At 36.9% G+C, this 20,556-nt stretch overlaps 1 protein-coding gene across 1 annotated transcript in view; it reads right to left on the minus strand.

The window, feature by feature from the left end:
• LOC311068592 (pleckstrin homology domain-containing family G member 3) overlaps window positions 1-20,556 on the minus strand; it is a 140,640-nt gene that overhangs the window by 114,849 nt on the left and 5,235 nt on the right. The window contains exon 2 of the mRNA XM_084091133.1: window positions 10,492-10,558. Coding sequence (XP_083947259.1) covers window positions 10,492-10,540 — 49 coding nt within the window. The 5' untranslated portion in view covers window positions 10,541-10,558. The remainder of the gene's footprint in view (window positions 1-10,491; window positions 10,559-20,556) is intronic.

Consider the following 20,556-nt stretch of genomic DNA (forward strand, 5'->3'; position numbering starts at 1 on the left):
AAATATGGCAATATTTTGGCTTCAGTAGAGAAGACGTGTCATAAATGCAGGTACTGTGTAAGGGGCCGTTCACATATCGTGTTTGAGTCGTTTCTATTTTGGGGAAAAAAGATGGCGGACTCGGACCTGCACGCATGTAGCTTGGCAGGTGCTGCGTGTTGTTTGCGCTGTCTGTCTAAATCATCTAAGGCCAAATTTTCATTACATCACTGGATCATAGTTCCATACATTGTGGCGCTATTGTTGCTGTCTGTGCAACATTGCTTTAATAAAGAAAACACCTGTGTTAGCAGCAGCCAGCACCTGCTGTACTCCAAAATTAACATCAATGGATATTCAAAGCCAAAGGTGTCTTCTACATCGCGTGAAATGCTATCTAACCCACGCCATGGGCTCGTTCAACTCACCGTATTGTTACTTCTTGCTGGTGATGTCGAGCGCAATCCCGGACCGCAACAGACAGCGATAACACAAATCGGCGTCTTCCAATGCGCCCTGTTTACAACTCTCCTCAACAATCTGCTTGTAGCCAATGCAAGGCCCGGACTACCACTGCCCTACACTCCCCTGGCGTTACCAGGGCAGTCCCTGTTTGCCATTCAATCAATGGCCTGCTGTTTCTACTCACCACCTGTGCTGCCGTGTTTGTTTATACCGGTCGCGCAGTTGGGTGCCTTTGCTGACGGCTGTTCAGCGGGATTCGCTCGGATGGCGCCGTTGGTGGCAACCGGCCAAGGGCTGCGGGCTGTGATGGAGTCTTCTGAGGTGGCGTTGGCCACTGGCTCGGAGCGTTTACAGCTGAGGGCTAGGTCTAGCTCGACAAACTTCAGCGGCAATGTGAAGGAGGCCATCTCGTTGCAAGAGCAGAATATTAACATCTCCAGTGGTGAGTCCCGAAACATTCCGGATCGTGATGTAGGTTTAACATTGGCTATGCCTTCAACTAGATCTAGGAATCCCGTGATGAAAAAACATCGCACCACAAAGTTTTTCCAAAGGCTTAATCAGGCTCGAACTGTGTGGGATCCTCGATGTAGCTAAAGGGCTGTTTGGTGGACATTTAAATATTAGGAGTATGGCAACCAAACTTGAACAACTGGAAGACTTGCTTGTAAATTCTAATATTGATTTTCTTGGACTGTCAGAGACCTGGTTAACTCATTCATCTCCGGAGGCACTTATTGTTATGCCAGGATATAATGTTTTTAGAAAAGACCAAGATCATGGGAAGGGAGGGGGAGTTTTATTATATGTGAAAAGTACTATAAACTGCAAACAGATTGAATGGCTTGGTGAAACTGATATTGAATGTGTTGGTGTTAACATCTCACTTTCAGTTGAAATGACATTTAGTTTAATCTGTCTATATCGAAAACCTTCAGCGAAGCTTGAGTTCTATGATCAGTTAAAAAATCTCCTCCATAGTCTGGATTTTAACAAGGAGGTTATATTGATGGGGGATTTTAATGTCAATTGGAGTGATAAGGGTGGTAGAAAAAAGCTCAAAAATATTACAGACTATTTTAATCTTACACAGTTAATTGTACAACCCACAAGAATAACTAATCGATCTGAGACTAAAATAGATTTACTGTTCACAAATAGACCAGAACGCATTACTAAGACCCTTAATTTAATGACAGGGCTGTCAGATCATAATATCATTCTTTTTGCCAGGAAGCTAAAAAAATATCGTTTTCTTCCCTCAGCCAAAACAATATGTAAATATGAATCAGTTCCAACTGGTCAACAGGAAAACCTTGGGGTAGCATTAGGAGAGATTGAATGGAACAGGGTCCTCTCTAAAGGAGATCTGGAGAGTGACTGTGATCAGTTTACGTCAACAATTAATAAAGTTATGGGACCCTACCTCAGAAAGCGGAGCCATAAGAAAAGCAGGGACACATTGCCCTGGCTAAATGTAGAATGTAGGAAACTTATGAAGGAAAAGAGATCAATTATTGAAACAATCTTTAAAATCAGGTCTTACAACAGACCGACAAAAATTTACCTCATTAAGAAATAAAGTAATAAAAACGCTGAGACAAGCTAAAGCTAACTTTTTCATTGATACTATCAAAGAGGCTAGTGGAAATGCGAAGAGGATATGGCAAACCATCAACAAGCTGATTGGCAGAAAACAGAATTATAACAATAGAGTTGAAAATTAACACTGAACTAGTTACAGATCCAACTATCATAGCTACTGAACTAAACACTTTCTTTTTAGACTCTGTCTATGAAATAACTCAACTTTTTAATTCACCTAGCTACTCTATTCGCTCCATTAGTTGTGCACAGCCGATTTTTTACCTACAACAAATAACTGAATTAGAGGTATTAAACACTATCAATAGCTTAAAAAAATCAAAGGCCATGGATATCTATGGCCTTGATACGAATTTTTTAAAAAGGCATAAAGAGGTCCTTCTACAGCCTATTACACATCTGATTAATCAGTCTTTAAGTCAATCCATCGTGCCATCAGCATGGAAGATGGCCCTGGTCACACCCATTTTTTAAATCAGGGGAAAGATCGGATATGGACAATTATCGGCCAATCAGTATTCTACCTGTTGTTTCTAAAATCCTTGAAAAATGGGTGGCTAAATTACTGATTCAACATCTCAATAAAAGCAATAATTCACTCCACCCTATGTAATTTGGATTCAGGGCCCATCACTCAACAGAAACAGCTAATTGTTTGTTTTTGGAAAAGGTTAAAGGCTACCTAGATAGGAGTTCTTATGTTGGTGCTGTCTTCCTAGACCTAAAGCGAGCTTTTGATACTGTAAATCACAAAGTTCTTTTATCTAAATTGGCATATTTTAATTTCTCTGAGCAAGCTCTCAACTGGATAAAATCATACTTGTCCTGTAGAATGTGTGTGCAATGTGTTCGTATTAATGACTCAAAGTCTCCATTTAGTGAATGTCCAGTAGGGGTCCCCCAAGGCTCCATACTTGGTCCGATCTTGTTCACACTTTATATTAATGACCTGCCAGAGGCATGTAAAAATGTTGATGTCCAGATGTATGCAGATGATGCTGTAATCTTTACACATGATAAGAACTACTTAGAGATAGCATCCACACTTACATCAGCAATGGCTCACATTGATGACTGGCTCACTAGGACGTGTCTCTATTTAAACACCAAAAAAAAGTCTGTATGGTGTTCACCAAAAAAAGTATGAAGGTGTCACATTCTAATGTGTTCTTTAGAGGACAGGAGCTTTATATTGTCAATGAATTTAAGTATTTAGGAGTTATATATGACTCCACCTTAACATTCAAATATCATGTAAAAAAGGTGGCAAATAAAGTTAAATTCAGTTTGCAGAATTTTAAACAAGTTAGGCCATTTCTTAACACCAAAGCAGCCAAGTTCTTCTTATATACTATTCACATATTGAGTATTGTTTCATAAATTGGTCATTAACTAGCATATCGAGTCTTAAAACTATTGAATCTCTATTCAAGAAAGCCATAAAAACTTTTGATAAAAAGGCATTGTCATTTCATCATTGCAATATTTTAGAAAGACATAATTTTTTAAGTTTTGACAATTTCAAACGTTTCAAGTACATTTGTCTAGTTAATAAGGTGTTAAATAATCTTGCTCCGCCTCCGCTGCATGCCTTTTTTCAAAAGCTTGCAAGCGGAAGTAGTACACGGGCCTCTGTAAAAGGGGACTGTATGATACCATTTAGACGTACCACCTTTGGACAAAATGTATTGTCAATAATAGGCGGTAAATTTTGGAATAGCTTGCCCCTTGTGATACGATAGTGTCTTACATTCACCACCTTTAAAACTCAATTAAAACAGTGGCTCTTAGACAACCAGACATGTACTCACTTTTAACTGTAACATTTATTAGTCATTAGTGCTGGGGGGGAATTGGTCGCGATTGATTGCATCCGGAGTGGAGGTTTGTGTTTGCATGATGTATGTGTGTGTGCTGTGTGTAGTTGTTTTGTGTATATGAATGCACACATATGCATGTATTTATTTAAGAAATTTTTGCATGTATATACTGTATATACATTTATACATGGTTTATATTATATATAGATATGAATAATTTATGTATAGATAAATAAAAATCTTGAGTATGTACATGCATATGTGTGTATTTATGTATGCGGGATGATTGTGCGCGGTGCACCCATGTGTGTTGTGCGGGCACGGACTTTTGTTTTGGATGCGATTAGTCGCGATAGATTTTTCCCAGCACTATTAGTCATACACTTTCACTGTTAAATTAAATGTAGTATAGTGGTGAATGTATAATGTCATTGTTATTATGAATTTTTGTCTTGTTTGTTTGTATTGTCGATGTATATTTTTATCTATGTGTACTGTTGTCATAGTGAATGAATGTTGTATGATTGTTGGTTATCTTTTTGTTAGTTTTTATGTTACCGGCCTAGGGACTGCAGATGAAAAATAGTATCTTTTTACTAATTCTGGCATATTTACATGGTGTATTTTCATACAACAATGTACATGAATATGCATGGTCCCTATTAAATAAACTAATAAATAAATAAATAAAACATATCGCATCTAAAAACGCATGGAAAGCGCCGCGCCGCTATCTCCTTCTTTCCACAAGCGATTGCGTCTGTCGTTGCTATGCAACCATGACCTGCGTGAACTTGCGTAATTCTGAAAAGTTGAGATGTTCTCATCCCGTCGCGGCATAGGCGGGCCTGGAAAAACGTGCTTCCATTTTGAACGCGCTTACCGCGCGCCTGCATTTGAAATAACGAATTTGCACGTGCAAAAAACGCGATATGTGAACATAAGTGACGGTGTCACAAAGTCGTGCCGAAAAATTTTAGGCACGTCGAGAGGAAACTAATCTCCACAGTCATCTGGAACGCAACCTCAGGGAGCTATATGAAGACTTCAAAAAGTGTAAGCCCAAATCTACCAAAACTGCTAACGAAATGCCAAATAACAATAAAGTCTCAGAGACAACCATTAATCAAAGTGTTGCATGTGTAACGTTAACTCCTTATGAAAAAACAGATATTCTTCTGAAGATCAGAAGAATATCTATTAGCCTAACTTACCTGTTTATTTTAGTATGATCATTACATATATAAATGATAAAAAAAGGTAATAAAATAGCATTTCTCTAGGGAAATGTTATATCGCAATAAATATCGTTATCGCAATACTCAACAACAATATCGCATATTTTCCTAGTATCGTGCAGCCCTACTGTATACTAGACCTATCCTGAACTACACAATCTTGTCTTTCACTGTATTTCAGAGAGTTTTGCAGATGGATGCTGAGGAAATCCTGCATGAATTCATATATATTGATGAGGCAGGGTTCAACCTCACAAAAGCAAAAAGGAGAGGCAGAAATATCATTGGCCACAGGGCTATAATCAATGTCCCAGGGCAATGTGGGGGTAACATCACCCTTTGTGCTGCCATTTCACAGCATGGGGTTCTCCTCCGTCATGCCAAAATGGGCCCTTACAACACACCTCACATTCTTGCATTTTTGGACCGACTGAACCACATCGTCACAGCAGGTAATGAAATGCACCAGATGCAATACACTGTCATCTGGGACAATGTGTCATTCCACCGCTCTGCTTTGGGTCCAGAACTGGTTTCAACACCATCCACAGTTGACAGTACTATACCTTCCACCATACTCTCTGTTTCTAAACCCTATCGAAGAGTTTTTCTCTGCATGGCGGTGGAAGGTTTACGATCTCCAGCCCCAGGCTCAGGTACCCCTCATTCAGGCCATGGAGGACGCCTGTGACCAAGTCGACGCCGCAGCTGTGCAAGGATGGATTCGACATTCAAGACGGTTCTTCCCGCGTTGTCTTGCTAATGAGGATATTGCTTGTGATGTTGATGAAATTCTCTGGCCAGATCCAGCTAGGCGAAGAGATAATGTATAGTATGTTTACTGTAGTATTTTCTGGACAATATTGTCAGTTTTTTTCAGATTATTTTTTATGTTTGTTGTTGTTATTTACTGTAATTGTAACCTGTACTGGATACAATATTTTACGTTTGTCTGTTGTTTGCTGAGCTAACAGTGTTATGCACACTACTGCAGTAGCATGAAAACTGGGACATGTTTTGTTGTGATTCTCCATGTTGACATGTTGACATGTTGACTGATTTGGGTATATGGAGAGAAATAAATGATATTTTCCTCAGTCTGCAGCATTGGTCTCGTGTAGTGTTTGGTGAATATTGTATAGTTGCACTTTCTCTGTGTACTTCATTTACAGTACTCTAATCACTGAGAATAAGACTTGCTAAAAGTGTTTTAGGTTAGCAACAGCAGTCTGTAACTGGTTCAAAAAGATTGAAGTCATATGAAATGTGTGTTTTGAATGGTAACAAAATATTGTTTTTATGAAGTCGTGTATAGTTTTGACAAAAGTGTTCCATTTTGCAAATGATCTGAAGTGTTGTGCTACTTTGGTGTAGGGTTGTGCTAATTTTGTGTAGTGTTTTGACAAACCGGGCCCTGTTTTCAAAATTGTGCTTAAACAATTGGAAAAAACTGTAAGCATTTGCCTATTTAAATCCAAATAGTGACTTTTTGGGGGCTGGCCAGGAACACACAGTGTGTGAGTGTGTGTGTGTGTGTGTGTGTGTGTGTGTGTGTGTGTGTGTGTGTGTGCGTGTGTGTGTGTGTGTGTGTGTGTGTGTGTGTGTGTGTGTGTGTGTGTGTGTGTGTGTGTGTGTTGAAATTAATTCTTTAATTTCTTTTATAAAATTTGCCAGGTTGATATGCAGATTAAATTAAATTTTTGACTTGCATGAAACCAGATCATTTAGATGTTCTTAGATAAAGAACATTCTTTAAAACAATGTAAAAAAACCCCCCACATTTTCAAGTGCTTTAACAGTCAAACAAACAGCCTATTGTACAGTAGTTTCAGCATTTGAGTTCCCCATTACACTATATTACAGATTCCTAATTTTGTTTTAAATAGGTTCACATGCATCCAAGATCAAAAAATACTTTCATTTTCATTACATTGTCGTGTAAATGAACAGCCAGAACGCAATAAAAGTTTTCTGTTTTCAGTTGAAAACGGTGTCGTGTAAGCGGCCCCTAAGTTAATAACTAATGATTTTTACAACGGAAATGAATCAATTAAAAACTTACTTAAATAACCTTTTTCTAGATCTGCAGTAAAGCCAAAACAATCTCTATTCCATTAATTTCCTATTATCACTGTAAAGCTGCTTTGAAACAATCTGTATTGTAAAAAGTACAATATAAATGAAGGTGACTTGACCAAATGTTAGATGTTCACTACACCAAATAGTTATAAAATGAACAAAACCATATAACCTCATAACAATTGAATAACTCCCACTAACAAATGTATCCAATTTTACCCGCATACATACAGCACAACTCACATAAAGCAACACAATAAATAGCTAATCGCAAGTGCTTGATTGTTTATATCTTTTCCAAATGTAAACTATACTATTATTGCCCATCTCTAAACAGCTAAATGTGGACAATTAATAATATAACTTAGTTATTATTTAATAACTAATTTAATATAAACACTAAAATCATGAATTTCTGTAAAGCTGCTTATGAAAATAATGTGTATTGAAAGGTGTGTATTTGATTGGAGAGATCATGTTCTTCATACAAAGGACATGTTTAAATGAAAAACTATTGAATAACTAAAGCTAGGGTCTGTGGGTGGCCGTCAGCACAATGCTATGCTATTTTAGTCTGAAGGAGTTATGGGACAGTTGATGGATTATAACTTACACTCATTAAACCTATTGTGGCAGCACATAAAAAAATGGTAAATGGACTGCATTTATATAGCGCTTTCACAGACCTATGGCCACCAGGTCGAGGTGTCCATGAGCAAGACACCTAACCTAATGCACCTAATGTGCTTTACACATTGCCTCACATTCACCCATTCACTCTGAAAATTGAATGTTTTTGTTAGTACACCTGTTTTTGACAAACGCATTTCAAGACTCTGAAATTTCAAGACTCTGTCTAGCTGTTTTTTAATAAACAACAGGCACGTTTCCGTAACAGATTTGCGCAAAACTTTTGCGATTTTTTCAAAATGTCGACAAAAAACTATTGCGAAATGACGCCATTTCCATTAACCGATGTTATGCGACTAAAACTTCTTTTTTTTCCTCTCGCGATAAGTTAAATCATTCCAAAAACCATGGCAACGGACGCTGGTAGGTTTATGTACTATATCTCAGCCACTGCACTAGCCATTATTATTAATTGAAGGAGATGTAGGCCTATGTGTGTTTCCAAGCATTAATGGTAAGGAACGACCCTTATTATACTTGTGAGCGGCACATATGAGGAGTTTCTGGGTGTTTCTCCCTCATATCTGCTTCGAGGTCTTGATTGTGGCATTTGAAGTTTAGAATCCATTATTCCTGTAATTCTTTTGTCTTATATGAATTTAATAAAGAACTCTGTCTCGTATTCTGTCCAAACACACCGCGTCATCTACGTCAGGTGACCTGTAAATGCGCAAAAGCTGTTTCCATTGCAAATTTGCGAAATATTTCTTTTTCAAATTGCCTGAAAAACCACCTCATGAGAGCGTAAAAACTTTGTTGCGATAAATGGGAGTTTTTGCGAAAATTACGTGTTTCCATTAAGTGTATTTTCAATTCGCAATTTCAATTTGCGCAATTTGAAGGGTAATGGAAACGCGGCTAATGACATCTTGTGAGAACTTTGAATAGGAAACGTGTCTAATCAGTGTGTGGTGTCATTATTCAGGGCTTTCTCAATGCCAACTAGCCATTTAGACTAACAGACTAGTCAATTATAAAAATATGTAGTTTTGCACATAAACTTGTAAAATGTTAACATTTTTTGCTAAGAGACACAACAATAGATACATGCTTCTTGTAGTCTATTGTCTGAGGTACAGGTGATGACTCTAGTCATAACAGTGCTAGAAAAGCTGTTTTATTGTGTTACAGCATCTACCAGTAGGGGATACTTGAACCTTTCTAACCAGCCATCTGATGCACCTCTACAAGTGTAGTTTAAAAAAACCAAAAAACCAAAAAACCAAAACAAAACAAAGCATGGTAAATTATTTTGACTGAATTTATACTATTCTTGTATTCACTGAACCAATGATCAAAACACATCATCTAACCCAGTGGTTTTCAAACTGTGGGTCGCGACCCACTTGTCGGTCACACAGTGAGAAAAGGTGGATCGCACAAAGGCACTTAGCTGCAGCTAAATTTACGTTACGATGAGTGAAACGAAACTCTCTCTCTCTCTTTGGAGCCAGGCGAAAGTGTAAACAAGACTTCACCGTCTCCAAACTAAGCGCTGTCTTGCTCTCTCTCCCTCGCACATATTAATCAAAATAAATCGACACGGTGGTAAAAGGTCGGAAGACCAAAGTTTCATGTGGAGCATTCGGCGATTTTTTTTTCCTTAATTACCGCTGGGTGTGAATTGTGCTAAATAAGTTGTTGCCTTATCTTCTCTGAAAAGCGTCCCAGACATTCAGCTGACATAAAACAACACTTTAATTAAACGAAAAAAACTATCCAGTGATGAAATGTTTTCTGTGTTGACACAAATCTTGGATGTCCATGTCCTAACTGCTGGGATAATCACACAACGCGCACACGTCCAATTCGTGAACTAATGACTCCTTTGAACGATTTATTTTAATGAATGGTTAAAACTGATCTTTCCAACAGTGAACTCAGGAGATGTCTGAATCAGTAACACTTTACAATAAGGTTCTATTTATTACATAAATTACATAAAAAGTACAGTTAAAAGCTTAAGCTTTAAAATAAATAAAACCCCTTGTTTTTTTTAAAAGCATATGACTACTTTTTTCCACACAGTGCTATCAAGAATCGATAAGAGAATCGTTAAAGAATCACATCGATAATCAGAATCGTCAGTGGCATTATTATTGATAAAATCTTATCAATTCCCATCCCTATGTGAAGACGGTAAAATTATAATCAAACATTAAAGAACATACATGTTTTTTAAAGTTTTTTTAAGAGTTAAAAGTTTAAAATATTTTGCTAACATGAGGTCTTGTCACTGTCAGTCTTTTTACATCAGTGCAAAACTATAGGGTATGCAGATTAAGACCATCAGCATGCATTGATTAATCCCATTGCATGTAGCAAAAAAAAAGAAAAAATTGTGCAACCAAATCATGTTGGTGCGACCATTTGAGAAAGTTGGTAGCACCAGTGCAAGTGGGTCTTGAGATTGATTATACTTGTCTAGGTGGGTCCTAGAATGAAAAAGTTTGGGAACCCCTGATCTAACCAACAAAACTGCCATAATATGGAATAATAATAAGTACATCAAAGTCGAATTGTATTGAGTAATGAGTTAAACATTTGCTTTGGCTGTGAGAAGTTTGACTCCACAGTTTCTATGCAGAGCAGAGGTGATGGATCATTGGTCTTACCTTCACCCATTGGGACGTCATGGGCCGTGCTATGGGATTTCTCTGGCATGGCACTGAGGCCTCACTCCTGTAAATCAGAGTAAAATAAGATGTGAACATCTCATGCAAATTCACTCTCTGACAGTAGGTGGTGTAGCATTTCTATATAGCTTAGTTACCGCTCTACACAAAGAAGAGCTGCGCTTAAAAACACTACTTTAACAGGCATTATATGGAAGTAAAATTAAAACAAAATGTCATCAAAACTTTTATGAAGACAGTCAGTTCCTACCACAGATACATTCATATAAACCCCCAATTCAATACTTATTTTTTTCTTCCAACATTTACAGATGTCGTAATATTTCCACAAAAAAAAAAAAAAAAATTCTGGAAAAGGATTGCAATGCAGTTTGGCCAAAATAAAACAAAAAGCAATTGCCGATTGTGTGTTTGGAGCAAAAACTGGTCAGTTCTGGATGATGGACAGTCGACTGGTGCATCTCTAATTACGGTGTTTCATTGATTGGTATTTTGTATTAATTGATCTGTTGAAATCCTGTTTAATACTGTCACCCTAACTGGGATCCTGACTATTTTTTTTGTGTCAGACAAATACTGCCCTGATTTCAATCATCAGATTAATCTCTTTGATTGGGATTCTGTGACTGGATTTGTCTGTCAGTATTACATTAATTAAAGAAGAGTGCAGGTGGAGGAGTACAAATTTAGTACAAATTTACAGATTTCTTCAATCATAAATTTGAGGCCATCAGAAAGAAAACTACACATCTTTGACTTATATCTCCAGAGGACGTCATCTCACTGCACTACTAGCAATTTAGTTCTTTTAGGTGCGTTTCCATTAAAGATTTGCGCAAAACTTTTGCGATTTTTTCTAAATATCGATAAAAAACTATTGCGAAATGACAGCGTTTCCATTAACTGATGTTATGCGACTAAAACGTCATTTTTTCCTCTCGCGATAAGTCATTCCATAAATCATGGCAACGGACGTTGGTAAGTTTATATATATCACAGCCACGTACCGCACTAGACACTATTATTATTTAGTATTATTTATAGGTTTATAATCCAGCATTTCTGTCATTCTTTTGTCTTTTATGAATTTAATAAAGAACTCTGTCTCGTATTCTGTCCAAACACTAGATGCCCTCTACATCAGGTGACTGTAAATGCGCAAAAACTGTTTCCATTGCAGTTTTGCGAAACATTCCTTTTTCGAATTGCCTGAAAAACCACCTCATGCGAGCGTAAAAACTTTTTTTCAATAAATGGGAGTTTTTGCGCAATTTACGTGTTTCAATTCGCAATTTCAATTTGCGCAATTTGAAGGGTAATGGAAATGCGGCTATTGTCATATAACAGGAAGAAATAACAAGGCTTAGCCAATCCTCAAAGCCAACAATGTGCATGTTAGATCTTTTAACCAGTAAGCTACTAAAAGTGGCTTTTCCTGTAATCAAAACCTCTTCTCAATATTAACTCTTCACTTTCCTTAGAGCATGTCACAAAAAGTTGGCAGTAACAAAACCCCTATAGACCAACTAATTATAGACCAATCTCAAATCTGCCATTTATATAATAAATATTACAAAAAGTTTTTACAACCATCTTCATATCTGCAGAGAAATTATCAGTAATGATTTAGGCCCCACCACACTACAGAGACTATACTTGTTAGTTACAAAAAATTACCTACTCGTATCATCTGATCGCAGCTATATATTCCTTCTATTGTTAGATCTTAACACTAATACCATAGACAATTTTGGATAGGCTTGAGAATCACGTTAGCATTTGTGGGCAGGCATTAGCATGGTTTAGAACCAATCATTTTTGTTTGTGTAAATGAGGAGATGTAAGATCAAACACAAGTTATGTATGGAGTGCCACAGGGAGCAGTATCAGGCCCCATGCTTTTTTTCACTGTTCTTCCCCTGGGGAACATTACCAGGAAACATGAAATTAGATTTCATTGCTATTCTAACAACACCCAGCTTTTTATTTCTACATGACACAATGAGGTCATGACTCTTCAATTCTCCAAGATAGCAGAGTGTATTGGTGGAATCAATCATAGGACTAAATGCCACTAAACAAAAGATGCTAGAATATGATATGTTGCTCAGTGGTTGTACCCTTGTGTCATTCTTTGCAGATAAGAACCTGGGTATTACGCTTGATCTGTCTTTTAATGGTCACATTGCTAATGTTTATAGAAAGGCCTTCATTCATCTCAAAACAAAGCTAAACTATGACACACAGTGTCCTGTGTCTGATGCTGAAAACGAATTAATGCAATAATAACCTCCAGACTAGATTATTGTAATGTGCAACTGAGTGGATGTCCTGTTGGCTCTATAAATAAGCTCCAGCTGGTTCAAGAAGAATCAAGAAACATGATCACATCAGCCCAATATTATCATCTCTACATTGGCTACCAGTGCGGTTTTGTATCAGTTTTAAATTTTTGCAAATTGCTTACAGAGCCTTGATCGGCCCAGCTCTGCAGTACTTATGCAGTCTTTTATGGTGTTATAATCCATCACAGCCACTACAGTTGCAAAATTCTGGTCTGTTGATAGGAATTTCAAAATCCACAAAAGGAGGTAGATCCTTTTTACCTAAACTCTGGAATAGTTGTCTTAGGATTGTTTAGGACTCAGACACACTATGTCAACATTAAATTTAATTTCTTCTTACTGAGCCATTTGTTAAGGATTTAATTGATTAAAGAAAATATAGAGAAAGTTGTTTCATAGCAACATGCAAGCAATAACTGCACCAACAGCAAGCTTAGGCCTATGATGGACCTATGAAAATAAATCCATTTCCTTTGGTTCAGGACAGGCTATAAAACAAATAGAACATTAGGATCCCACACCCAGATACCATTTCCTTAGAAACAAATGATCCTGCCAACCAGTATACCCTGTCATTTATCCTTTCATGTGGACGTTTGTTTGACCTGTGCAGCAATGGTCAACAGTCAGCATATGTATTTATGTCACCATTGCCAAATGAGATTTGAGCCATATGGAAGTAAAGGAACAAACCCTTTCACACGTACAAATATTCTAGTTGACCCCCTAGCGTGAGTGTAAGTGGACCATTATTTTAGAAGGCATCACCTGATTATTTCCATGGTGACGCATTCAGGAGCCAATAGCGCTGTATGACATATGTTTCGCTTTTATTTCACCCCCATGTTAGTTTACACCACAATTCAGAGAATCGGATCTGTAAACATTATGTGGTTGAAAACAATGAAGACACTGATATCAAAGCTGACAGTTCACCATTAGATTTTTGCATTGCAATGTGCCTCTGATAACTGTTCATTGTTTATGGTTGCCAGGTAGCATTGCAAATTGTAATATAAAATTCAAATGATGTGCGTTCAAAGACGTGTGTATATTAACGGGTTGTATGTTTAGGGAAAAAACTCTCATGCTGTATGTTGTTGTCCGTGAATATTAATAAGTTCAACTCTATTCATCATTCAGTCCCTAAAAATAAAATTTTCCTTCAGTAAGTACCTTCTCATTTGACAGAAGACACAACCTTAACTCCTGAACTCATAACATTATGTGAGGTGCAGTGTTGGTTTGACTGCTCAAACCATCACAGCAATGTTATATAATGGCACAGATCCACAGAATTCACAATGTTAAAAGAAATGAACCTTCAAATAGTTTAGTAATAGTTGTCTCTAAATATTAAATTGGGATAGGAGAAAGAGTTAAAAAAAGACACTTCACTTCTCTTATTTACTGTAACACTTTCTGCGGGACTAAGCTTGCTCATCTATAACATGCAGGGCTCGCAAAATCGCCTGCCCGACGTCCCGGGGCTATTGTGTTTTCCAGTCGGGCTACCAAAATGCATAACCGGCCTGCCCGACGGGCTATCTGAAATAGTGTTTGCTTCAGTCTTGTTATAATCAGATTCAGCGCGTTCTTCATCTTCAATCCGCAGCGGCGCCGAGCAGCGCGCACGTCAGAAACAGAGGACAGGGTGTGTGTGTTTGTGTGTGAGTGTGTTCATCTGAGTCTCATTGGTCTGTCACTCATTGGTCTGTGGTGCTCGTCAATGTCAGAAAATTTTAGATGACCAATCAAATCAAAGTAGGCGGGCTTTATGTTCACAAGAACCTGCTGAGCGCGAATTTGATCAGAGCGACTCGACGCTTCAGTTTACGGTCAAGTGCGAGATAAGATGTAACGTTAAGTAGCTAAACTAAACATTTCATATTTGACAGCTTTTTTAGGTCATAAATGTGAAACGAATGACAAAAATAATCAGGCAAATGAATATACTTTTGTCGAATTTCGCCATTTTGAACTGAAAATAGGCCTATGTAATGTGACTAATAATTAGTTTACTGTCATTGTGAGGGGACATTAGCATTAACAAAGCCGTTTTCATGTTAGGCACAAGATTAATAATGAATGTGTACATGTTGAGAATTAATATACAATTTGTAGCCTTCAGTAAATTAAAAAAGTTCAGCTTTAGGAGGGGAAGAGACAGGGCAAGATGAGGAGACAGAGAAAAAGAAAGAGTGATGTATAAGAAGTGAGAGCAGGTATCATCTACTGCCTGCTAACATGGTTTTAAAGCTATTTCTTATCCTTTTTTGGCCTTCAAACATCTTGAAATGCACATATCAGAGAAATAAAAAATTTGAACCCCCTAATAACCTTAAATGTAGAACCTCTTTGATTATAAAGCCCTGTCTACGGCCCTGTATTAGGAATAAGATCAATAATGAATGTGAACATATTGTGAATGAATTTAATAAACTTAGTTAGGCTACCTAGCTTTCCTAGTAGCTTTCAGTAAATTAATGCATCTGAGAAAATGATTCATAAATCTATCAGTTGACCCTTTGTTTACTTTCTTAACTGATAGACAGAAATGAAAAGCCTATATCAGTCAAAGCTCAGCTTTAGGAGGGGAAGAGACAGAGCAAGATAAAAACAAAGAGAATAGGAGTGTGATGATGATGAGGAGAGAAAAATAATCAGCTGCCCACTTACATGGTTTTAAAGCTATTGTTATCCATTTTTTTTGGCCTTCAAAACATTTTAAAATGCACATATGTAGATCAGAGAAATAAAAATTTTCTCGGGGGTGCCCCGACCCCCCTGACTAGCATATCTCACATTCGGGACCTCAGTGATGAAAAAACCCTGCCATCTGCATGTTAATGAAACAAGTTAATAGTGAGTATTAGACCCTAAACTAAAGAGTTACTTGTTTTTTATCATACCCTCATTGGGGGCTGAGCCACAGACATGACTGATTCATGTTCCATACTGGTCACACAAATTTCAGTTCAGTTAGAACCAGATGCATATTTGTTGATATTTGTGTTTTGAAAAAGTTTTTGATTCATTGTTTTGACTCCTAACCAATATTCTACATAAAAAATTGTAGTCTTTTTATATGGGCTAGTAAAATTCATTTCGGGCTACCAAAATCTGAAGAGTGCCTGCCCGAAGGGCTACCAGCGATTTAGAAATTTTGCGAGGCCTGACATGGCTTCACATATGCATGCATTACACTGAACTCTTCATCTGCAGACCAGCCAATAAAAAAAACAGCCACAGCATCTAAGTCTGCTCTTTCTATGAGGACATCTTGAAACATTTTCTTAAAATAATAAATGCTGTGATGCTTTTGAGTCTCCATTCATCATTTCCTTCTACTGTCTGACACTGAGGGTAAAAAGCTTTGCTTTGATCAGCACACTGCTGTGATCTGACCTTTACATGTAGAAACCAAAGCCTATTACCCCACTTTAATACTACAGTATTGCCATCTAACAGGTAGCAAATGGTACAGAATCTACAAACGTCAACATCAGTCTACAAAGCAAAACGTCATACCACAATTTTTAACATAGTTGGAATAATTTCTTCATGTCTTCACGCCCTAACTAGCAAAAATCTTTCCCGTCTAACGAGACCATTTACTTCTATTATGATCATAAAAATGATTTTGACACCACAACCATAAGCTCAATAACAAACAACGATACAACTGTACTGAGGGTACAGTAGCAAAATCAGCCTGTTTCATTGTAAGGGTCAGGGAGAGAGAGAAATAATCAACAAAACAAAATTATAGTCAGGAGCAAAAAGGTACATCCTATTCTACTGTTTGTCTAAAGAGATTGCATGGCTGTATTGATTTTATGCATCTGTAAGTAATGGGTGTATCTGAAATAGCCAAATCCGTTAATTAGGAGGTGTCTACATACCTTTGGCCAAGTAGTTTACTTATTATGTAACTGTTTTTAGAAGCCTACACCCAGTCAATGGTTTGTTAACACCCTTGCTTTTAAGGGATATTTAACCCAAAAATGAAGAAAAGAAAAATAATAATAATAATTCGGTCATCAATCACTCATCCTCATGTTGCCTGACATCCATAAGACTTTTGATCGTCTTCCGTCTTCAAAAAACAAATGAAGATATTTTTAATGAAACCTGCGAGATTTCTGACCCTCCATTAAAAGTCCATTCACTCAAGACTTGACGCTTCAGAAATACATGGATCTATATGAATAGAGCTATTTACTCCAAGTATTATTAAGAAACACAAATGCTTATATGATGAACAGATTTAATTCAGGATTGTATTCATATATAAACATTGAAAAACACACATACATAGAGGACAATTTGGAAGCTCAACCATACTTGCTTGATGCGCAAGAACAAACCACATTGGTTCTCTCATTTCAAGCCTAAATAAATCTGTTTATCATATAAAATGATTGTGTCTCTTCAGAAGACTTGTATTAAATCACTTGATTCATTTGGATTACGTTCACATTTGACTTGTATGAACTTTCCAAAGCGTCAAAGTTTTGGGTGAATGAACTCTGTCTCTCCTTTCACATTTCATCAAAAATCTCCTAATTTATGCTTTAAAGATGAACAAAAGTCTAATGGATTTGGAAAGACATGAGTGTGAGTGATGACAGAATTTAAATTTTTGGGTGAACTATCCCCGAAGTACTGAAGGTTATCACAAAAAAAACATCAACCTTAAGCACCTTTATTTTTTATTTTTTTAATTAAAATGTTTTCTCCTATCGCAGCTTATTGAGAAGGGTAAACAGAAAGTGTAAACACTGTGGCTCTGTCATGCTATCAAAACACTGCTCTGTTTGTTTGAACATCCAGACCAGCCTGACAGAGCCATTCTGAGGCAGGACAATCCGTCTATCGAGACAATGTTTTTAGAAATTCCTGTTTCACGCCACTAGCATCACAGTAATCACACCCCTCAGCTCTTAAGATGAATGACTGTAACAATGACACACTCAAACTGCAGATCTTTTTGTTTCACTGACAATGTTCAGGTAACTATCAGTGTGTTGACTGCATTAGAGGATCACTGAAAATAATACTTTAAAAACATAGTTTAGTTGTCTAGATATAGGCTGGGATAGGAGAAAGAATTTTAAAGTCCCCCTGTGGTGACAATCCAGACCAAATAAATGCTGTTTATATGTCTATGTGGTGTTTTTAATATGCTTTAAGACAAACCATGTGCAAATTCATAAGTTATCACCATTGCTGAGTATTTTCTCCTTAAAACTGCAGTGAACCAAAGACAGTCTCGAATTACCTTACAGTAATATCTCAATAAATAAGGCTATATAGTTATAATCATGACTTGCATGGCTATAAACTTCCTTTTTTTTTTCCAATAACATAACCCATAACATAAATTTATGCATGTCAGACTCACGTAGCCTGTAGCTACTCTGAGTCGTTAATGCTTGCATTAGTTATTAAAACAGATCATGATCTAAAACAAATCCACAACAAATCATTTTCCTATCATGCTGTTGGGGATTTCCACCATTCCCATCTTTTAAATCTGCCACAACGTTAATGAGCCATAAGTCAATTTACTACTTTTAGCTCACAAGACCGAGGTTTCAAACGCTGGGGAAGATATACCCTTTCCTCTCTGAAATCTGGTTTGCCTAGTGGTTGTAAACTAAGTTTAGGTTGACTAAGACTTTCCCAGAACACAACCATGGAATGTTGTTGACACTTACCATGTTGAAGTGACTCCTAAAGCTCCTAAAAGCAGACATGATGTGACATGGAGACATAAGAAACTTAATCTTGTTCTCAGACTTGGCTAAAAAGAGGGATATGGGTTAAATGACACAGCTGTAGAACAACAATGAACAAACAGCCCCTCACAGCCCAGTGCCAGATCACATGACAAGGCAAAGCACAGACACAAGAGGGCCTATTCTGGGAGCCTCTATGTAGCAGCAAACTAACCTATGAAGATTGACAAGAAGATACACAAATAACAAATACAAATAGTGGCATTCTACAAGGTGATATTTTGAAAAACTAACATTTCATCTATATGCAATAGGCCTAATGTCATTACAGGATGCAAATTTTAGTGTTGCATGTAACTTCAGAATAAACCCATTTATAAACACTGATGAATGCACATTCATAAAACCAAGCTTTACGAATGTAAAGAACAAAACTCATTGGTTCTTGCACGTCAAGTAAGTACATTTGAGCTTTATCATATTTTAATGTGCACTAAGAATGGGTGTTAATCAATGCTTATATATGTTAATAAAATAATAAAATAAACTGATTTAAATTTGTTCATCATATAAAGTGATTGGGTCTCTTCAGAAGCCTTGCATTAACCTACTTGATTTATATGGATTACGTTCACAATGACTATGAACTTTTTTAACTTTTCAGAAAGACACAAGCACACCATTTGAAAAATTACATATTCAGTCATTTTTAAAATGGTAAAACAATGAGAAACTGAATTATGGCTTACATCTTTGAGACAAACAATTTATAAAAAAATATGCCACAAACCAAAAAAGATAATTTACTGGAAAAAAAAAAATCTCACACTGAAATTTTGAATCCGAAACCCAAAACATCAACATGACTGCCTACAAATTTACATATCAACGTCCAGGTTTTCACAAACTTGGCCTTCCCAGTCAGACCTTCCCAGTCAGACAAAGTAAGACACTATTCTCTAAAGAACTAATAATAAGAGCAAAATGTGTGAAAGTTGTCTGCAGACATGGGGTATTGTAATTTCTTGCTTACCTTGCAATATAATGGTTACTTTTCCAAAATGAGGCAAATTAAGTATGCAGCCGACATAGAAGTGACTTTGAAACAAGACACAGCAACATATTGTGATCGAATTCAGAGAATACTGAATTCGATCACGTTGTCACTCCATTACAGGAGTGTGTTAAAGCATCCAATGGATTCTGTCCAGTCACTGAAGCTTGGTAACTAATAGAGGAAGTAATTTTCACAGGACAAATAGACACAGAAATCTAAAATAAGTACAGATAGACATCTCTCAGCATGTTTACACACAGCCATGATCACTGCTTCCAAGAAAGCTGACGCATTAGTCATGCCCAAACCGCCCACTCCTTCATCTCACACACCTGATTCCATTGGCAGTACACTTGACTCTTAATGGACTAATAATGGAGAAATGGAGTGCAACTGGAAGAAAACAAAACTAGAGTTTTTTCACATTTCATGGAAGGAGAGCTCGATTGCATACAGAGAGGCCTTAAAAGCTGCTACATCTGCGTATTTTTCAACCCTATTAGAAGAAAATAAACAAAACCCTAGGTATTATTTGAAACAGTGGCAAAATAGGGGGGAAAAAAAAGGAAAAATTTGGAATAATCGCTAAAAACAAGCTCTGTGATCAACAAAAATGTATGATACTTGCACGTTTTGTCCATCAAGATAATATCACAGATGAACACAACTTTTATGAATTTTGAAGCCTAAATGAAGTCGCCAGAAGTAAAAAGCTAAAGGTAGGCTATAAATGAACAAAACACCACGGTCCCATGAATTCAACGTTACCATCACTAAGCTTCCAACAACTCTTTCAGTTTTTATCTAAAAACATTTTCCTAGAATTTTAATATTAGAATAGTTTATAAGAGCACAATTATAAGCATAACGATGCTGTAAAAGCAGACTAAGTTTACCT

The sequence above is a fragment of the Abramis brama genome, assembly GCF_963993115.1.
Source record: "Abramis brama genome assembly, chromosome: 18".
NCBI lineage: Eukaryota > Metazoa > Chordata > Actinopteri > Cypriniformes > Leuciscidae > Abramis > Abramis brama.